The following is a 19536-nucleotide window of genomic DNA, read 5'->3' as shown; positions in this document are numbered from 1 at the left end:
CTCTATTGGTGAGGGTAGGGGCATCGTCAGTAAGTCTGCCATCAGAACGCACTCTTAAATAGTGACATTTTCTACTTGTTGAGTAACAAAATGTTTGTCCTGCCTATTTTTACGATGTGTTGCTTTCATGTAACCGACAAAATCAAATTGAAGCTGCAGCGCCATTTAACAAATCGACAACAATTTTCTTATCGACCATAGGAATGACGTCAAAATGTTCAAAACTCAAGTCAGGGAACCAAGAGCTGTAATGTTTTGAGAGGATTGACGGTTTTGACATTCACGAAAAATCGCGCCTTCAAGAAATTTCAAGAAATAGGAAAACATATTGCACCATCGGCACGTCATTCTATGGTCTGATCTCTTATCGACCATAGCTCTCTACCAATCAACACGCCAGGAATCGCTCAGTTATTGTAAAAATCCCTATTGGTTCTGCTTTCGACTCTGACAATCTAGTTTCACTAGATTATAAGCGGCGGAGTCATAGGCAGCATCGAAAGAAAATGTAATTGTTCTGATTTCTCTGGTCGCGCTTATTTTTTCACTTGATCAATTAAAGCGCTCTTACAAACTCAGATTACGAATCCGAATCTGACTCCTTGGCAAGTGAAAACCAGCTTTTAACGACATGAAGACAGAGTCAAATATCGCACTGCAGTTACCTTTTAGATCTTAATCCGCAAAACTGCTTTATGTTCCCCTGTTCCTAAAGGTTTTTTTTGTTGTTGCTCCCCTGTTTAAATTCCCCAGGTTAAATTCGCTATCTTCCCTAAAACCCCTGGGAAACCCTCCTTAATGTCCTCAATGTGATCTCCCGGCCTGCTCCTGGCCTTCATTTTGTGTGGCCGTGATAGCTACAAGCTCTCTTGGCGTGGCGTGGCGTGCCACACTACTTGACTGTTGTTATTAGCGTCTCTCTTGTAATATTGGAATTGGTGTCCGGCTCAAATTGAAAGGAGACCAAGAAGAGAAGGAGAATGAGGAAAAACACGCGCTTTTCGTTCTCTGCATCTTCAGCATGCATGTTTCTCAGCGTGATAATTAATGTTCCCACGGTTCAAATTCTCATCTTTTTGAGAGTTACAGAAACTTTAATTTTTCCTATGCAAGTTTCCAAAAGTCACCTGCAATGGAGACGTGAATGAGATGGCCTTCAATCCCCGCCACTTGCAGCCCATTGGCCCCTGACCTGGTTCCGGCCGAGGGATCGGAGCCGTTACTCCCTCGTGAGTAGGACCAAAGGGTATTGTTTTTAACCCCGTTTGTCTCAAATTGGGTTTAGATTTTGGCCTTTTGAAACTTAAATAGAATAAGGTTCTGCTGTCTCTGGAATCATAATCTAGAAAAAGGTACGGTTTTTGTTGTTGTCGTTGTTTGTTTGTTTTGTTTTGTTCTTTAATTTTGGAATAGGTTTGAAACAGGGAAGGGAAAATCACACACCCTTTGGCCTGAAATTGGGTACGGCTTTAGGATGCTTGCCGTACACGCCCCCAAATTTTCCAGGAATATTCTCGCCGACCCTGGTTTAAAGAAGATCACTCTTTCAGAGTTAGGGGAAGCGGACCTCATAGACAACGAAGTGATAATCGAGAAACTAGAAGCAACAAGAGACAAGAACTACTGTAGGTGCCTGACCCGATGGCTGGATAAATAAAGGGCTTTCATAAGGTAAGTATGACTGTAAAAACCATTGGGTTTAGTGGATCCCCTCCTCCAGAATACCGTCTTAGTTATCGTTTAAAGTAGCCTTTAACAGCTGAAGAGAACATCCTACTGTACAATTACACACTACCTTAGCCACCCCACCCTGGGAAAATTTATGATTATGGACAAGATTAAGGAATACCTATCACAAAATGTGACGGACCTTTGAGAGAATCGCAATAACTGTCAGCTCTTACATTTTCTGATAGAGAAGACCACTTTGTATTATCTGATTCAACGGAAAAATTCTAAAACGGTCGTTGCCATCCGAGTTGAGCAAAAAGGATTTTGTTCTTTACAGACCCTTTACAGACCCTTTACAATGCCGCTTGTTTATTCTAACAACAGAGGTGTGCAAATTATGCAGTTATGCATAAATTATAGCTTTCATTAAAACGGCAGAAAGAAGCGCGTCTGTCACACGAAGGGTAGTCATGTCCGTCTTTTGTTGTGGAAGTTCTTTAGATCTTTGCCGATTACCAGACATACGATGACCAAATAAACTTGGTGAAGTACTAAAGGTTAAAAGCACTCAAAATGACGCAGACTGGGGATCCACAGCGCAAAGAACAACTGAAGGAATTCCAACGAAATGCACATCGTTTACTATCAGAAGATGACCGTAATTATTTACATTATACGCTCAAAGAATACCAGACTTATAAATCAGTAGAGAAACTGGTGGCTGGGTTGAAATCGTGCCTGGATAACCCAAGAAAACTGGATCTTCTCGCTGATATTCGAAACCTTATTCCTTCGGCGCATCTGAGCAAGTTTGATAGTTTAGCTCCGTACAGCGAAATGGCTCATCCTTTCAAACCACCAAACCAAGTAGCTGCGAACCGCAAGACTCAAAGTTTGCCTCACAGTTACAAGAACAGCGAGCTCAGAGCACTTGCTCGGGGCTCTTCACCGACTAACGCTGGTTCTTTTAAAGTTATAACGTTAGCAAGAACTTCGCTAGACGAGTCTCTTGGGTTTAAAATCAAAGGCGGTCGCGAAAACGATAGGGCAATTTTTATTTCCGAAGTGGATGAGAGCTCCTCTGCGGCTAAACAAGGACTCAAAGAGGGCGATCGAGTAATTGAGGTTAATGGAATCGATTTTGAGAAAATTACTAAAAGTTCAGCGGAAAACTTGTTGGGATCCATGAATAAACTCAAAGTGGTTGCTAAGTCGTCAACCTCCTTGCCCGAAATGGATGTGTCTAACTCTTGGTAAGTTATGACTGTCATGATAGGAAATCAAAACTGCTGATTATTTGTCACACCATTCGCTTTGCCAAAGCTACTTCTGGCCTTAGTTATTAATGCCCAGCATTTTTATTAAACAATCACTTTGGTTCGGTTTGTTAAAAAACAATCGCAAAAGGACTTTAGGAAGCGTGTTAGTGTTAAGTAATTTAAGGGCTCGTGACTCCCGTTCCGTGACTTCGACTTCTTCTTTCTTAGATAACACTAGCTTACATCTGCATCTCTGACTTTCAGATGTCAGAAGTTGGTTGGACATTTTGTTATCCAAACAACATACAAGATGGTAGTTATATTGTAGGGCCAACATTGTTACCTTTATCATTTTCACATTGTGTTTACGCGCACTTGTGGTACTTCGTAAGTTGGAGATTGTTTCTTTGAAACTATTCACTTGAAACTTGTACTTTGTTCATATAAATTTAACCATCTATCGACCACCTCTTATAAGCTTTAAATTGGAGATGGAGTTGAGAATAATTAGCCAATTTACGTTCTGTGGTATTGGTTTTTGTAACATTTTGAAACTAATTTATGGTTTGTTTGTAAGTGGTTACCGTGTATGTATTTCAAGTAACCTGCTGACCTCGGAATATTTCTCATCCACGAAAAATTTTTATGTGCTTCTAATGGCATCACATTGGGATCCTACCGTTTATATTTAATAAATATTATTTTTCGCAGGAAGGAAACGGCCTCAGTTAGAAATATCGGTTTGATTTGTTACGGAACAGCGGGTTTTAAACCGAGTATTTTTGGGGGATTAATATTGCGTGCATTGTTTCACCTGGTTGAACCTGTAAATTCACGCAGGGAAATGTAGATGTCAGTGGTTACAAAATAAAATTTTGAGGGAAAGTCCATACAATAAAAAAGTTCATTTTGCTTAAACTTAGTAGCTTCCTGCAGCAGGAAGAAAGGAACGTACACTACATTTCATAAGGTGAATAAAAATGTTACTGCCACTGTATGCATGGCTGGGAAATATGCATCTCTGCAGGTGTAATTAAGCCAAAATTACAAAACAAAGTCTGTTATGATGATAAAACATCAACAAAAACAGCAAAAACTTTATAAGCAGTCTGACTGTCTTCAGAGTCCTCAATAATTATTGTTCCCCGTTGGAGCAGATTTTTATCAGTTTGAAATAGTTTTGATGCCACCTGCTACAGGTATTAAATGTCTTAACATATACATCCTAATAACACAAAACCTCCCCCTTTTAATAACATGTAGACTACAATAATATTGTACAGAAAGATTGGGTACGTTTTTCTGAAGGACACTTTTGATAATTGATAATCAAGAGAAGGCCAAATACACAGGTGGCTTCCCAACAATTAAGATTGAAAGTTGTTTTTAATAATTATTGGCTTGACTTTCCATATGACCCATTTTATCATCAGATGCCTGAGGAAATAGGTAGAAATGGTGGTATTATAATTGAAATTGCTTTTTTTAAAAAATGTTTTTTTAACACTAATTCTAAAAAGTAGTTTTTGCATGTGAAGATTATTATTAACAATGCCATTTTCATTCGAGATTCACCCAAAAAGGACTTTGATAATAAATATTGATACATGGCTGCTTGGAAAGTGGATAAATGTTTATTTCTATTTGTTAGTTTTTTCTTTGCAATTGTTCCCTCACACTTCACAGTAGGAATATGATTCTATAAGTTTCCAGTGGTTAATTCAGCTCATGATCCTTTGGGTCTTATATATACAGGGGCACCCAACGATAATTTTTGGAAAAATATCTGTTTGGAAGACGATTTGAGATCTAGAATTTTCGGAACATTTGTTGTGAAATTACTTGCTTGCCTGCCTCTCCTAGGATTTTCGAACATGTAAAAAATCGTAAAATTGCCCATTTTCAACGGATTTTTACCCTTAAAAGGTCACCTAGAATTTTCGGGAGCCTTTTTTCTGGCTGAAATTTTCGAACAGGTAAGTTTTGATCCCTATAATTTTCGGATCACCAGACTTTCAGCTGGGAAATCCAAACAGATCAAAAATTTATAGGGGATTAAAATATGCCCACATTCACTGTTGAAATACTAAAACACGTTTAACAATGCTATGTTTAAGTGGTTTTAAACTATATTCTCGTTGGGTGCCCCTGTATATATATATTTTTGCTATAGCCAACATTCCTGTTCAAACTGGGTATCTCACCAAGGTCCTCCACACTTCATCTTAGTGCAGCAATGCTTTGTCTTTTGTCTATTCTATTCCTGACATACCATACAGTGTAATTTTGTTCTGCATTGGGAGATCCTTCTTCAGTCTGTTATACTTTGGTAAAAAATTGACCTTTGTTTTGCAGGGGTCAAAGGAATGGAAGAGTTGTCCAAAATGGAATGTCTGAAAATGACAGTCTTCAGGTACATTGTAGATATTCTTTCAGAGCCATTAAGTTGGTACGAGATAAGACAAGGATAGGGTTTAACCCATGATATAAAAGTAAAAAGGGTTTACATGGGAAAACAATCCTGAGTTGGACGAGATCAATTTTTCTGAGGAAATAACTGTTAACTTGTGAAAAAGCTGAAGTTTCAGAGCGAGACATTTTCCCCATTTGGTTATCCCAGATCTTGCGTCTGTCATGCACAAATTCTGGCTAGCACCCTGTATATTAGATACACGGCTAGCTTTAAACATTCAGAGGGTTGTCAGTAATTTATAGTACCTTTTGGAAAGTTGGAAGACACTGAAGATTTTCCTGACATTTTTGGTCTACAGGCAAGCAGTGGTAGTGGGGGAAGTCTTACTCTTCAGCATAATTCTCATCTGCTGAACAGCTCTGATCAGAGGAAAGTCAACCTTCAAGTACAGTCAACAGCAAATGGCTTCATTGGGTTTAACCTTCGAGGTGGAAGTGAATATGGTTTGGGTTTATACGTCTCTGGGTATGTACCTCTACAACAATTACCTCTGACAAACTGAATCTTATAGGACCAACTAAATAGCTGACTTTCTGCTTCATTACAGAAAATTTTACATGTACATTGTTGCACTGAATTTATCACCAAATTAACACTTTCGCTCCTCTGTCAAGTCATTGTTAGATGATTTATGACTTTAACCTTTTAATCTGTGGACAGAATCCTATGGTTTCACCATTCAATGGCTAGCTATTGGACAGAACTTTTGCAGGGTACTATGGTGGAACCTCTATTCAGGGGACAATCTTGGGAACAAGCCAAAAATGTCCCCTGAATATATAGGTTGGGTTGAGGTTTGTTAATTATTAACCAACAAATAAAATATATTTTTTTATTCTGCCTCGGAATCTGCTGCAGTACTCCGATTTAAGTGAGATATAGTTATTGTTGTGACTGTGCACACTTAAACTTTATCTACCCTCTTTTTTGGTCAGTCACATTTTGAGTGCCAAGGTGTCCCTTGAATGGAAGTTAAACCTGGGTTTCAGGACCCAGAAATAGTTTCCCTTTCCCATGAATAGAGGTGTCCCTTATGAGACCAAGTTTTGTATCCCCTGATTGGATCTGTCCCTTGAATAGAGGTGTTCCAAAGGAGGGGTTCCTGATGGGTCTAAAGTAGGTCACGTTCCACAGGTCAAGAGTTCAGGTCACTGCTCCATTGGTAAATCACCAAACCACACAGATTCCCCTCAATCTAATAGAGTTTGGTTAAGAGATTAGGGCCAGGAGATGCTATTCATTTATCTGTATCATGGTGACCTGTACTCTGACCTGTGGAAAAGTGATATGTATTTTAGACCTGCTGCCTTTGCTTTCCTTGGCCTTTTGACTCTGTTACAGTCACCTAGTAGGTTATTACAAGAATATGCTACCTCTTACTAGTGTTGTGGTCTTTACACAGTGTGGATCCTGGTTCACTAGCAGAAGAAGCAGGCTTTAAAGTTGGTGACCAAATTATGGAGGTCAATGGGAAAAGCTTTGAAAACCTTAAGCACAATGAGGCTGTTGAATTTATCAAGTCACAAAAGCACATCATGGTCACACTTAAGGTAAAGTTGCCATTCTTGATATTGTAGATTGTACGCTGTCTACTAGGTGTTGTTTCAAGTCATGGCCATGTGCCCATTGCATTGTTTCTTTAGACAAAGGGATCACTCAGTCTCCTTACCTTGTTTTCTTTCCACCCAATTGGATACATTATGTTAGGTAGAACCTGCTGGGTCTAAAGTACAGATCACACTCCACAGGTCAAGAATACAGGTCACCTCTCCATCGATAAATTACCAGACCACACAAGTTCCTCTCGATCTAAGAGAGCATTTTGTTAAGAAATTAGGGCTAGGAGACACTTTTAATTCTTTTTGTCTATCTGTATCATGGTGACCTGTACTCTAACCTGTGAAAAAGTAACCTGTGTTTTAGACTCACCGAAGTTCTGTCAATGAACGTACCAGTGCTCGACTTTCAGAAAAAAATTTTGGGGCCAGCTGGCCCCCAAGTTTTCATTTTTGGTCGCCAGAACAAGTCTTCTAGTCGCCAAATATTATATTTAAGAACTAATGGAATACAATAAACTTAACATCTTTTACTTAGCCTTAACAGAAAAAGAATGCTTTAGACTTCCTGTGAACTTTCTTTCGAACGGTTTTCGCTCGAGGCTCGATTACCAGCCGTTGAACCCGTACTCAGGCGTAAATCTCCTCAAACAGGTATTAAAGCAATGGAATACACATTTAGATAAACAAACTATAGGAATAAACAAAAACTTATTTGAGTTATTCAAGAACAAAATCTGCAAAATTTGTTTTGCGTCCCATGTATTTGCACGTTCAGAAATGAACATCGGTGAAACTTGATCTATTTCGCGGTTGTGTAGCACGTGATCGAAAGTCTCTTGAAAGAGGAAACGCCGCTAATGTTTTCGGGCAAAAAAGTTGATTTCGCGAGAAGTCTGTTAGACATTCAGCATGAATTCAACGGTACTTCATTAGAAGTCAGTAAAATACGGCAGAGCTTTTATTTGGGTCGTCACGCTCAACAGAAAGTTGTTTACAAGAAGCTCGAGAAATAACTGAGCGCCGTTGGCTCTTGATTAGCTTAAGCTTTATCAGACATGTTCGACATATTAAGAAACTGTTTTAAATCGATGCGCTGAAAGTCATTCCCGGAGAAACACGGGACGACCTGTTGAGAATTGCGATCGATTTGCCCGAAAGTCGATAAGACCTCCGTCGAATTCAGCACTTGGGATTTTCACAATCCTCTTTCAAGTAAAAGTCAAGTGTTAGACGGACCATCTGTTAGATCATAAGAACAATCCTTTAGAGTGTTGGAAAAAATCGTTAAAGCGTCTAAACAAATCGTTAAAACGCCTTTTAAACGAACCGTTAAAGCGTTTGGGCAAAAGGTTAGAGCGTTAGAAAAACCGTTAACTATCCGTTAGTTTTGTAAAGGATAACAAATTATCATTAGTGTACGTTTTCCCAAAGAAGAAAGTCACCTATCTCGGAGGCCAGGTTGGCGACCAGGCGTGAAAATTTAGTCGCCACTGCGTAAAAGCTGGTCGCATTGGCGACCCCACAGGTCGCAACGTCGAGCCCTGCATACCAGTAATTTTGGACCATCAGGATTCAATTATATAGATATGCCAGAAGAAGTAAAAGTTTGTAGAGTTTACAGTCAATGCATAAATAAGCACCACCATTGCATTTAGTGTTTTAAATATTATAATATATCACACATCTTTTTGTAGGCTGTGGGAAAGCTTCCGGAGGCAAAACATTATCAATCCCAAATCAGTTGGGTTTATCCTGATGGGACTGTTGTAATAGGTATGTCATGACACAATGAAGAATATTAAATAATTTAACCCTCAAGTTCTCTACAACAGCCATCTTTGGGACAGGTTGTAGTCATTATAGAGATTACCTTTAGTAGAGGTGCAAGTCTATATGCTGTTGTTGCCCTATATAATAATAAGCATATTGTTGCTGGACCATAAACAGACACTGTGCGCACATAGCTTACACACACAAATTTACTAGGACCCTCTAGTTTTTTGCTCAGTGCCCTTGCTGTTGAAAGACCTTGTTTTGTTATCAGTTGTGCTCTTTTTAACAAAAATGATTCTGATCACAAGTTTGCCATGCAGTATAAGAATAACACAATTTGCACATGAAAAGCAGGAAGGTTTGTAGCATAAGATTGTCATCGTCAGCCTGGGTACTATTCAACGGCACATAGGCACTGAGAACACAACCATAAAATGGGCTAATCGTAAAGAGTTCAAACCTAATGTTTGTACTATTTTATGGTAATAAACAGGTGGATAATTTGCAAGCCTCCCCCTTAGGGGTGTAATGATTCATATTCCTTACGGTTTGATTCGATTTCTATTATTGCCTTTCGATTTCGATTATTTTGACTCGATTATGTAAATGTTTCTTAATTCTTATAACATAACACGTAATGTAAACAACATGCAACCCTAAACCCTCAATTTGAGAATAGTAGCAGGGACAGGAGGATTCACAGTCGCTTGGTTCGTCGCCATGTTTGAGAACCTGACAAAGAGCGTGTCGCACATAGTTTACCTTATTTGGAAATTAAAGGGTGGTTGAAGGACAGCATTTTTACCAGGCAACACAAAATGACGCACGAAATGCTGTCGTCTTTACTCGTCAATCATAAACGCATAATTTAAAGCCTTCTGGATTTTGATTTTACAATATAATAACTCAATAAGGGCACCCTGGAAAAGGTGTGCAAAAATCGAACCAAAATTGAAACGTGGAAGCAAAGAATCGTGAATCAAACCAAATGGTCATAATCGCGATTAATCGAGAATTGGATTGGAATTTTAAGTTACTCTTGATTTTACTCATACATGTAAAGATTGTCAAAAGATCTGCTCTTGCATTTTGCAGAGGGTAAAGAGTCGTACACAAGATCAATTTCGGCACCAGTCTCCCCAGTACCATCTCTAGAGCTTAGTCACTCAAGTACCCAGTTCCCGATTTTAGAACAGGAAACCCCAACAAGAGACACACCAAGTCCAAGGCCAGTGTTACGAGAGACTGGGGTACAGACCCCTGAACCGTGTCCTGAACCTCTGGCAGAAGTCAGAGAAGATGTGGTAATTGTGAAAGTTGAGCAGAGTGAAAATGCAGAACTGGAAAGGACACAGAGCGCTAAGAGTCTGGCTACCTCCTCCACCAGTAGTGGAGGTGAATTTGAGAAGCAAAACTCAATTCGATCTGCCCATTCCTTTGAGAGTGTGAGCAGCAGCAGAGAAGAAATGTTCAAAAGAGCTTCAGTATCAAGCATGAGCAAGGAAGAGGCCATTTTAAGTGGTAGTGATGGAGAGCTTAATGATAAGAGGAAGGTCAAGAAGTCCAAATCTTTCTTGCAGAAGCATGGAGACAAAATTAAATCCAAGCTAAGCTTCAGGAAAAAGAGTAAACCAAAAGTGGAGGAAAGAAGTAAGTACAAGACAACAGTTGTCTGTTTGTGTGTGTTTTACTCATTTGACGGGGGAAAAGCCTGAGAAGTTTTGAATTCATGTTTCAAATTTAGTTTTGTTCAACAGAGTCATTACTCAATATGAATACTGATCTTTAGTAGTAGTTCTCAAACAGTCACACTAGAAGCCTTTAGAGCTTTCATGAATATATTCAGAAGACTGAAAAAAAGCAATTTTATTGGCAGCCATAAAAACCACAGAATATGCTTATGGTAGGCAGCCTTTGCAAGGTTCTTTAGGGTATTCCATTATGTATTGCTAATTAGTATTCTACAGCAACTTCTTACATTCTGATTGGCCGATAATACTAACTATTCATCAGTTCTTTGAAAGCAAATACAGAAAAGCCAAGTTGTCTGCCGGTAAAAAAAGACAATCAAGGCTGTGCTCTAGCAGAGCCTGGTGCCCCCTGGCACCTACACTTTTCTCCGAGGTGACTAGAAATTAAAGTTTTTTCATAAAAATCATATGCTGGTCACCCTGGATTTTACAGATTCAAAGCAATTGGTCCCTGTCAATTTTTCTTAGAGCACAAACTTGTATAGCCTCTGAACACAGACGTATTATTTGTGGTTGTCGCTTTGGGTGGAGAGAAGCAACGACCAGAAATATGTTTTTGTTCTCAGGCTAAGCCTTGTATTGTTTTATGAAACCAGTTCGTAAGGTTGTTTATAGGTTTGTTTGTATAGGTTGTTGCATGATCATTTGTCGTCTCTGAGCTTGTGCATCACTGATATTATTTTCATTTTTTTACATCTGATCCATCTTTTTTAAAATTCCTATTAAAATTGCCTTTATAAGGCTTTGTTGTTGTAAAATACAACTTCCATAACATGAATTGATCATGATATACATTTTAACGTCCTTCCCCATAAATTTATCAAGCTAATAATAAAGGTATAACATTAGAATAAGTACTTGATGTTAAATGAGAAATAAGTATAAGAAATAAGCTGTACCAAATGAAAAAAACATTAATTAATTAATTAAATATGTTAAATGTAGTTTTTAGCTTTTAAGCTTTGTCCTGAAATGCACTTTTTTTACCCTTTTAAAGATATAAGCTTAATTCTGACTTTTCTGGGGCCATTGCATGTTGTCCTATTAAAAATAAAAAGACTATTTTTAAAAATACGTAGTTATCTTGATTTTTCCTTGAACAAACAGCTATTAAATATACAAATAAAATTTATAAACCAGATTAAATTGATTTTCAGTTTACGACTTACTATAATGTAAAGACATAATGAGAGAATAACTGAAATGATTTTAACCGTGGTTACTTCTTTAAGGTCATTTAAAGATCTAAAGTATAAATGTAATTAATATAATTATAACCATAACACTATAATGTTAAATCCTGTTGTTGTGTTTGTTTGTTTGTCCGGTTGATGTCTGGTACTAGCATTTCGTGAGATGCAACTCCCTTTACATGCGAGCCCTATTTTTGAGAAGGGTTTTGGTACTCAATTAATGCTACTAGGTGGATCAACAAGACAGCAGATGTTACTTTACATTGAAGAAAAGGCAAAGAAGATTCTAGTGGTGGATGAATACAATGCTGTTATAAGACATATTAAGCAGGTAAAGAAAGAGTACATTTGTACAACACCGTAAACTGCTGCTTATAAGCATCCCCCCCCCCCGCTCTCTCCACTTATAAGCCCCTTCCCAGTTATAAGCCCTTCGAACTGTACACAAAAAATACATACGATTAGAAGCAACCCCCACCCCCCAGGTATAACCCCCCTCTAAATGTATTGAAATGAACTTGATTTATTATGACATTTTGAAGCTTTAAAAAACGCCAGTAAATGCAAATCGTATTTTGTTCAGCGCTGCTTTTATAGCTCTAGTCTGGTTAAAAGCTCCTCCGTTTCTAATCCCTCCTAAAACCCCTTACGAATTAATTTTTATGTATAAACCCAGGACTTACAAATCGGCAGTTTACGGTAGATCATAAGTTTAAGGTTAATCTAACCTTTGACTAGGCGACTGGTCTGTTTACCCTCTTTCAAGGAACATGGCCTCAATTAAATTCGTATATTTAAATTCTGCCAATTGGGACGTACTAATGACCTGGGGAAAATCGACAGAAATGAAGTTTTAAATCTTATGTTTAAGTTTCGTTGTGATACTTTTAAAAACTACATCCTGTTGTGCTTCAGCCTAAAACTCAGTTCCATGATCTTTTTATTTTAGTACCAAGAAGATTCGGATGTAGAGTCCCTTGTGAATAAACTGCTGGCAATACTGGACAGACCCGAGAAAGCTCTTTTGTTGAGAGATATAAGGTGAGAAAACATGACGAAAAACTGCTGCTGCTGCTACAGTTATTTTTCCACTCATAACACCTTTAATTTATGAGTTTACTTTCTATTTCATAGCTGTAACTAATTAAAAATTATACTTACATTACTGATTGAGTAGTTTTATCGACGCGTTGTTTTTGCTGCGTTCAAGGTGAATATTTTTGGGGCAAGAAAAATATGCTGTTCTCTGATTGGACGATAGGAACCCGTGGTTTGGCAGTTTGGCGCGTTTTTGAGCGGATTGTGTTTCGGTCATCTGCAGTCCCAATTTATATCTGCCACTGTTGTTAATATTCTTGATAATATTTCCTTCAAAGGACGTTAGTATTGCCATATGATCTCGGAAGATTTGATGCCATGGTTTCCGCTCATGAAAAGGAGGCACTTGAATACCTCAGCGGTTGTGTACCCGGTGAGTGGTCGTCTAAGCAATAGGATTTCCCGCATTCTCTCCTCTAGATTCATGTCGGAAATCCTCACAAGTAGGTCACTTTTCGAGACAACTTTGGAAATCGTCGAAATATTCTGCGAATACAGCTGTCTCGCGGCGAGGAGCGAGCAATGACGGCTGTATTCGCAGGCTGTCTTTAGGGTTCACTGGATGCTTTAGATCATCCTTAAATCTTTGGATGAATAAGTCATCCTGGAAAAAGAAAATTTCAATGTATCTTTGGTAGCAGGCACTCGTAAACGGAGAGGGGAGGGTTGGGGAGGGGAGAAACACTGCAGTATGTCTCTGTAGTGTAAGTGTTTTACCCTTTTTTGTCCGTTTAGTGATGTGGTGAAGGATTTTTAGCCGACAGCAAAAGGGGGACTTTCTAATAACAAGAGTCGCCCTTTAAATAGTGCATGCAGTAAAAGCTGGATGGAATTTGGACACCTTAAAAAGTCAACTAAATTATTTGCAAGCGCAAAATCTTCTCATCTGAACATATTCCATGCTGTAAAGGTTTGACGCGTGTAGCAATATGTCTATGATATTGATGTTTGCTTTTTTCTTAAGGTTCACCTACGATAATACCGACTGTGACGGAAAAACCCAAGCGGCAGCTTGTAGCCGCCATCCAAGGTACGATTGACAATGCTATCAGTACGTATAAGGAGCTGTGATAATTTATTAGGGGGGCGTTTTAAAGCGACGCACTTCAACCGAAAGTAAGGTCTTTTATCGTTTAATGTGCCTTGGCGATACCACATTTTTTCTTTTTGCTATGTTTCCTTACCCTTATACAGACAATTTGCCCGAAAATGTTGGTAAAAACGTGAAAAACGTTGCCGAAGAATGAAAAAAGGCCACTTCAGGTTAACGTACGTCGCTCAAAAACGCCGTTGCTTAAAGCTCCCTTATAGTGTACAAAACGAACACTTTATTCAAAACAACAAGGCTACTGATATATTCATACTTTATAATATTTGCCAAAACAATTTAATACCAGTGTTAAAATGTTTTGTTTACAAGTATTAATTATGAAGGTCTGTTAAGAGCTTTTTGTCACCTCTTGGAACTCCTTTTCTGTAGTAAAATATTTATACTAATTTGATTGTGCTAAGAAGGAATCTCTGGTTTGTACTCGATTCTTAGTTAATTGAAGGAGAGATGTTCGCTCTTAAGCAATCTAATACCTGAGCTAATTTGATCCTAAAATCGTTCATGAGAAGGCTTGATTGACGAGGAGAACGACGTTACCATGTACACTACATATTTGTGTCTATTTAATACTGTATGTTTAGCTATAAGGTCTTTGGTTCTGCTTTAAAAGCACCTGAAAAAAAATCAAGCTTTTTTGGGATGAATATCTTTTTAGAACAGTTAAACCTAAACTCGTCTTTATGTAACAACTCATATCTAGGCAAAAAGCTGGGCTGTTTGGATAATCCGCGACTTGTATAGATTATCCGAGATCGGCTTTACTCGGGTACAAAGCATAGAGTTCATGTAAACATCGGCCGCTAAATTTTCATTATGCGACTTTATAACCTGGACAATTTAGGCACAAAGCTTTCCAGGATGTCTTAGAATTGGAAACTTTGTGTAGTGAAATGATAGTACTGGTCGTTAAGGTACTGTAAAACGGACAACAAAAAACATGCAACTTGTCTTGCAACATCGCAGCACAGCGAGTTGGAAAGCGATGTTGCGGGTATTAACACCCACATAAAACCTGTTGTTCACAGTTTTGAATGAGGGTGGTAAAACGCGCAACATCGCTTTCCAACTCGTTTTGCCGCAATGTTGCGAAGCAAGTTGCACGTTTAGGGTTTATGTTGCATGTTTTACCGACAGAAACTTTTTAATATTGATGGATGTTTTTTACAGACAGTAGAGGAAGTTTCCAATTAAAAACCAAAGAAGAAGTGGAGAAAATAAGGCAAGAAAAACAAGAGATGGATAAGAGGCGAGCACAAACAGCTTGGCTCGGAGGCAGCATTCTTGATCGCAGCACAAGGAGTAACACAGCACACAATCCAAACGCTATCATTACATTACCACCGAACTACACAATGGACGCGATTCCAGTCAGAGATATGTCTTCAGCTTCGACAAATAACTCTCCCGCATCGTTTGATGTTCCTGTTATCCAGGTCAACAATGACAGCGTATCCAGGACTCCTAAACATGACGAAAATGATAACGAGAAACCTCGACCTTCAAACTCGCTGTTGGTACCTGATCGGGTATCAGTGGAGTATAGGGACGACGATAAAGAGGAAGGACTTAACACGCCTATGTCGCCAACTGCTGGTTTATCGATTCCTGTTCCATCGATCGCTGTTTCTAACCAGCAAGCTGGTATCACGATTCTTCTTTCGAAAAAAAGAACGAGTTTAGGTCAGTGATTCACCGTTTCCTAGTTTAATGATAAATATATAATCCGGAACAAGCCGCTCTTTTAGTTCCCTGTGTTCCAGAGGTTATTTTTTTCTTATCTAATTCGAGATAGTTCGCGGCGAAGCCGGGTCAACGAGAGAGAAAAAAATAACCTCATCTCGGGAGCTTTTTCAAACCGTGAGCACGGTTTAGTTCATCCTAGGTCTAAATCTAAATGGATAACCGTATCAATCTCCCATGCCGGATATATATGATACAGGAGAAGTAGAGATTTCAAGAACGGACCTCTGGAGCCAGGGTATTCTTTTAGAAGAATTTCAAAGTTTTTGAAATCCCTTTTCTCCGTTCCACGGCCCTAACCAAACAAAAATTCTCCCTGGAGCATGCAAAGTTATTGTTAACGGTGGTTCTTCGTAAGGCGCGGACACACGAAAGTTCTAATTTTTTCCGACGCGATGCAGCCGGACTTGTCACTCGAGACCTTGAACGATATAATATTCTATATAAGGGAATTAGGCCGTTTGCGACATAGGTTAAATTTACTTCGGTTGCTTTGTAATGGATATGGACAAAAAAGAAGAAAGATAATTTTGGGATCGCCGTCTTGACCTAACGTGTGGCAGCATGTGACTCGGTCTAATTGCCTTTGCATTAGCGGGGCTCTAAACTTATTCGATCCTTTCCATTTTTGTCGTAAGTTTTTGGCTTTGCATTTAATTTTGGTTCCCAATTTACACTCTTAATCTAGTGTGGTTCGAGTGACAGGTCCAGTTGACAAAAGGTTTATATAATTGGTCTCGTACTCACTAGCTGTACGTCTTGTTTATTCCACTGTAGGTATAAGTATTTCAGGCGGAAAAGGTTCGAAAACCCAACCCGAGGTTAGAGTTGAGAAAATATTCCCAGGTGGTGCTGCTGCTGATGACGGAAGACTCAAGGTAGATGATCCTTTTTAATAAGGTTTTGGTTTCATCAGCCAAAGGGAAAAGTAACGAAGTAATGTTAACATAGATATTGCCGGCGGACGACCAAAAGAGCCCCCAATCCTAATCTCCAGGGTTCCGGGTGTTGAAATGCTGGATAGCGGTATCCATCGGATAAATCACTATCCAGAGGATAAGTATTAGGGGAACCAATTGTAGTATGCACTGGATAGAGATTTATGCAGCGGAGAGCGTTATCCACTTTTTGAACAACTGGTGCCAGTTGCTATTTCGTATGTGCAGTACGGGCCAGCATAGGATTCCTTTAGACCTCCACTAAGAATGAATAGGATGCAATCTGATGACACGCGTTTGGACTTTTTATAATTCGTTGTCTTACCTTATCTATCCCGTGAAACGTTCGAAAAGTTCATTGCGGGAGCAGGAGTGTTTGACCGCCCATACTCCCTAACGATTAGTTATTACTAGTTGTGTGTCCACTTTTTCCTGTGGCTTGCAGTAACATCAGTCACCTTTGTGTTTAGTTTTTCCTGATACTGGCACAGGGTCCCCTCTTCCCGCACTTAGTTTTCCCAAACTCGTTCCCAGAGTCTCTAGGAAGGAAGACAAGTAACCTGGTAACATGGTTGATATCTTCCTGCACTTAGTATCCCTCCCGTGACCCTCTGAATCTTTCCCGCGCTTGAAAGATTTTCCACCGGTTTCCTTTTTTCCCGCGCTTTTTGTGTGAGCTTGTCAAGTGCATGTTTTTTCAGCTAATTCAGTACTTTCTTGTGCTTAATTACACCAATTAATTCCACGCTTCCTTGCCTCTTTAGTGATTTTTACTCGTTATTTTTGTTGTTCCCAGAATTTAACGTAAACGTCTTTCTCTATGAGCAAATTTCCGGCCAGTAAACCAGCGGGTACCTGAAGAAGTTTTTTTTCTCACTTTGAGTTTTCTTCAAATTGCTTGCTTTCAGAGTGGTGACGAGATTTTGTCTGTTGACGGTGAAAGTCTTCAAGATGTCACGCATGCAGAAGCAGTTGACATCATCAGGAGGTCTTACAACAACAAGTCCAAAGACGTCATGGAAATCGTAGTGATACCAAAGCAATAACAGGGTCTTATACAGTAATTATGCAATATTCTAAACCGATCTCAGACCAAACGCGTCTTGCTTTGTTTGTTAACAGAGCTTTGTCACGTTATTGTGAGGTATTAGTTTGCAAGGGACCAACCAACTTGAGATCGCAGGAAACCTCGAAATATTGGTTTGGAAAAATAGAAAAATCTTAGCGAGGTAATATTAATTTATCAATGATTAAGGATGGTTTAGGTTCATGGAGATAAATGTGGATCGAAAAAGACAAACTCTTAAAATTTAGACTATTTTTAACCGAAACGCCATTGTTATCCGTGTTGGCAATTACAAGTTCACAGAAATAATTTGCCATTACGGGGTTAAAAACTTGTCCTCCATGTTAAGTTGAGGCCCTATTTGTCGATCCAATATTCAGTTTATATCTGTAGTCTTTAAGATCGTATATCTCTGCGCAGGTCGCGTTTTAAGTAAAATAGCTAGGCATCCATGCTGCGTTTTTGTAAATTCCTTTTTCGTAGTAGACAGCTGTAGTTGTTCTCATATGTGTAGATAATTTCATGTCCACGTAAACGCACAACAATATATTAGACGTACCTTTGTTTTGAGACGGAGATATGGCGAAAATTTTCTCGATTTGACCTCTACTGATTTGTCTAGTTTGAGGTTCATTTTATTCGATTGGCTGCATTCGAGTTTTCATTTTCTCTTTTATGTTGATTTTTAACTACAAAAAAGTCATGTCACTGAACATCAATTTTTTTACAGGTTTGCAAACCTCAAGTTAAGTAACTACATATGATAACTATTGGTATCGACTTCGAGTTCAATTTGGAATTTATTTGCACGAGTGTGCTTTTCAAAAAGTATCGAAATTTGGGTAAATACAATTTGAGGTTTTTTAAAAACACACGAGTGCAAATAAATTCCGCATTGAACGAGAAAATTCGCTTATGATTACACTTTAATAATATATAAAAGTTTACTGGACCACAATTCGTCCCCAAAAACATTCCCAAGGTTCAATTCAACACAACCTACCCAGTGTCACCCGCGACCTCATAGTGGCCAACAAAGATTTCGGCACCTGATTGGTTCTTATGTATTTCAATTGTTAATTAGCCAATGATATTGCTCCATTACCTAGGAGATAGGCATTTTATTTCCTTGTTTTTGCACGGTTTACTAAAACTGCATTGCTCTCAGATTCAAGAAATTTTTCATGTTTATTATTAATTTTTATTATTAATTGGACGGAGGCTCTCTCCCTTTAATATGAAATAAGCATGAAGCAAAGATATCTTTCGATAGGCATTTATTGCGTTGTAATATTTGAAGATCGCCTCAGTCTTGCTACCCATACAATATTCAGATGTACGCGTGATTTCAGTGGCCTTCTAAACTGGACGGAAATAAAGAGGACAAAGTCACTTTCACTGAATTTATAAATATTAAATTGTAAAGAACAGATAGTTACCTATTTTAAACCGTGTGATATAGTATGGTGTATTTGATTTATTTAAATGGAAGCAGTTTTTGTATTCTTCTCCGCGCATCTTTACTTGGTGTTGCAAATGTTTTTATCATCAGATGGTTAAAAAGACTTTAAACAATACTCACTCTACTGACTCTAGGACACAAATGATACCAACACTAGTTTTCGCACCAACAAGACACACTTTAAGTACGCTGCACTAAACGGTGGTATCTATGGTACTGTGTTGGGCTTGGACATTTACGGAGAGTCTCACTGTAATGGGCATTTTACCTCTCGAAGAATGAACACAACCGGTTTATACCTCTAAAATGCGCGAGTCTCTTCTAGATCACACCTAGATTTAAAGCGTCCCTTGTTGCGCAGATAATCACAGTGTTTTTACATAGCCTGCTACTAAAATGGAAAGTTAGATTCATTGCTCCAAGTCTCGAATGAATAATTTCA

At 38.7% G+C, this 19536-nt stretch overlaps 1 protein-coding gene across 1 annotated transcript; it reads left to right on the top strand.

The window, feature by feature from the left end:
• Positions 1 to 2084: 2084 nt before the first annotated feature.
• On the top strand, positions 2085 to 19138 carry LOC140933892 (PDZ domain-containing protein 7-like). The gene is made up of 13 exons (XM_073383563.1): positions 2085 to 2924; positions 5286 to 5343; positions 5702 to 5868; positions 6806 to 6953; positions 8657 to 8735; positions 9831 to 10385; positions 11910 to 12010; positions 12629 to 12720; positions 13056 to 13150; positions 13742 to 13807; positions 15056 to 15568; positions 16406 to 16506; positions 17475 to 19138. Exons 1-13 carry the CDS (start codon positions 2245 to 2247, stop codon positions 17610 to 17612), a joined length of 2793 nt encoding a protein of 930 aa, XP_073239664.1. The 5' UTR covers positions 2085 to 2244; the 3' UTR covers positions 17613 to 19138.
• Positions 19139 to 19536: the final 398 nt, after the last annotated feature.

Source organism: Porites lutea, chromosome 4, assembly GCF_958299795.1.
Source record: "Porites lutea chromosome 4, jaPorLute2.1, whole genome shotgun sequence".
NCBI classification, from domain to species: Eukaryota; Metazoa; Cnidaria; class Anthozoa; order Scleractinia; family Poritidae; genus Porites; species Porites lutea.
The sequence above is the reverse complement of the archived record's forward strand: the minus strand, read 5'-3'. Positions and strand labels throughout refer to the sequence as shown.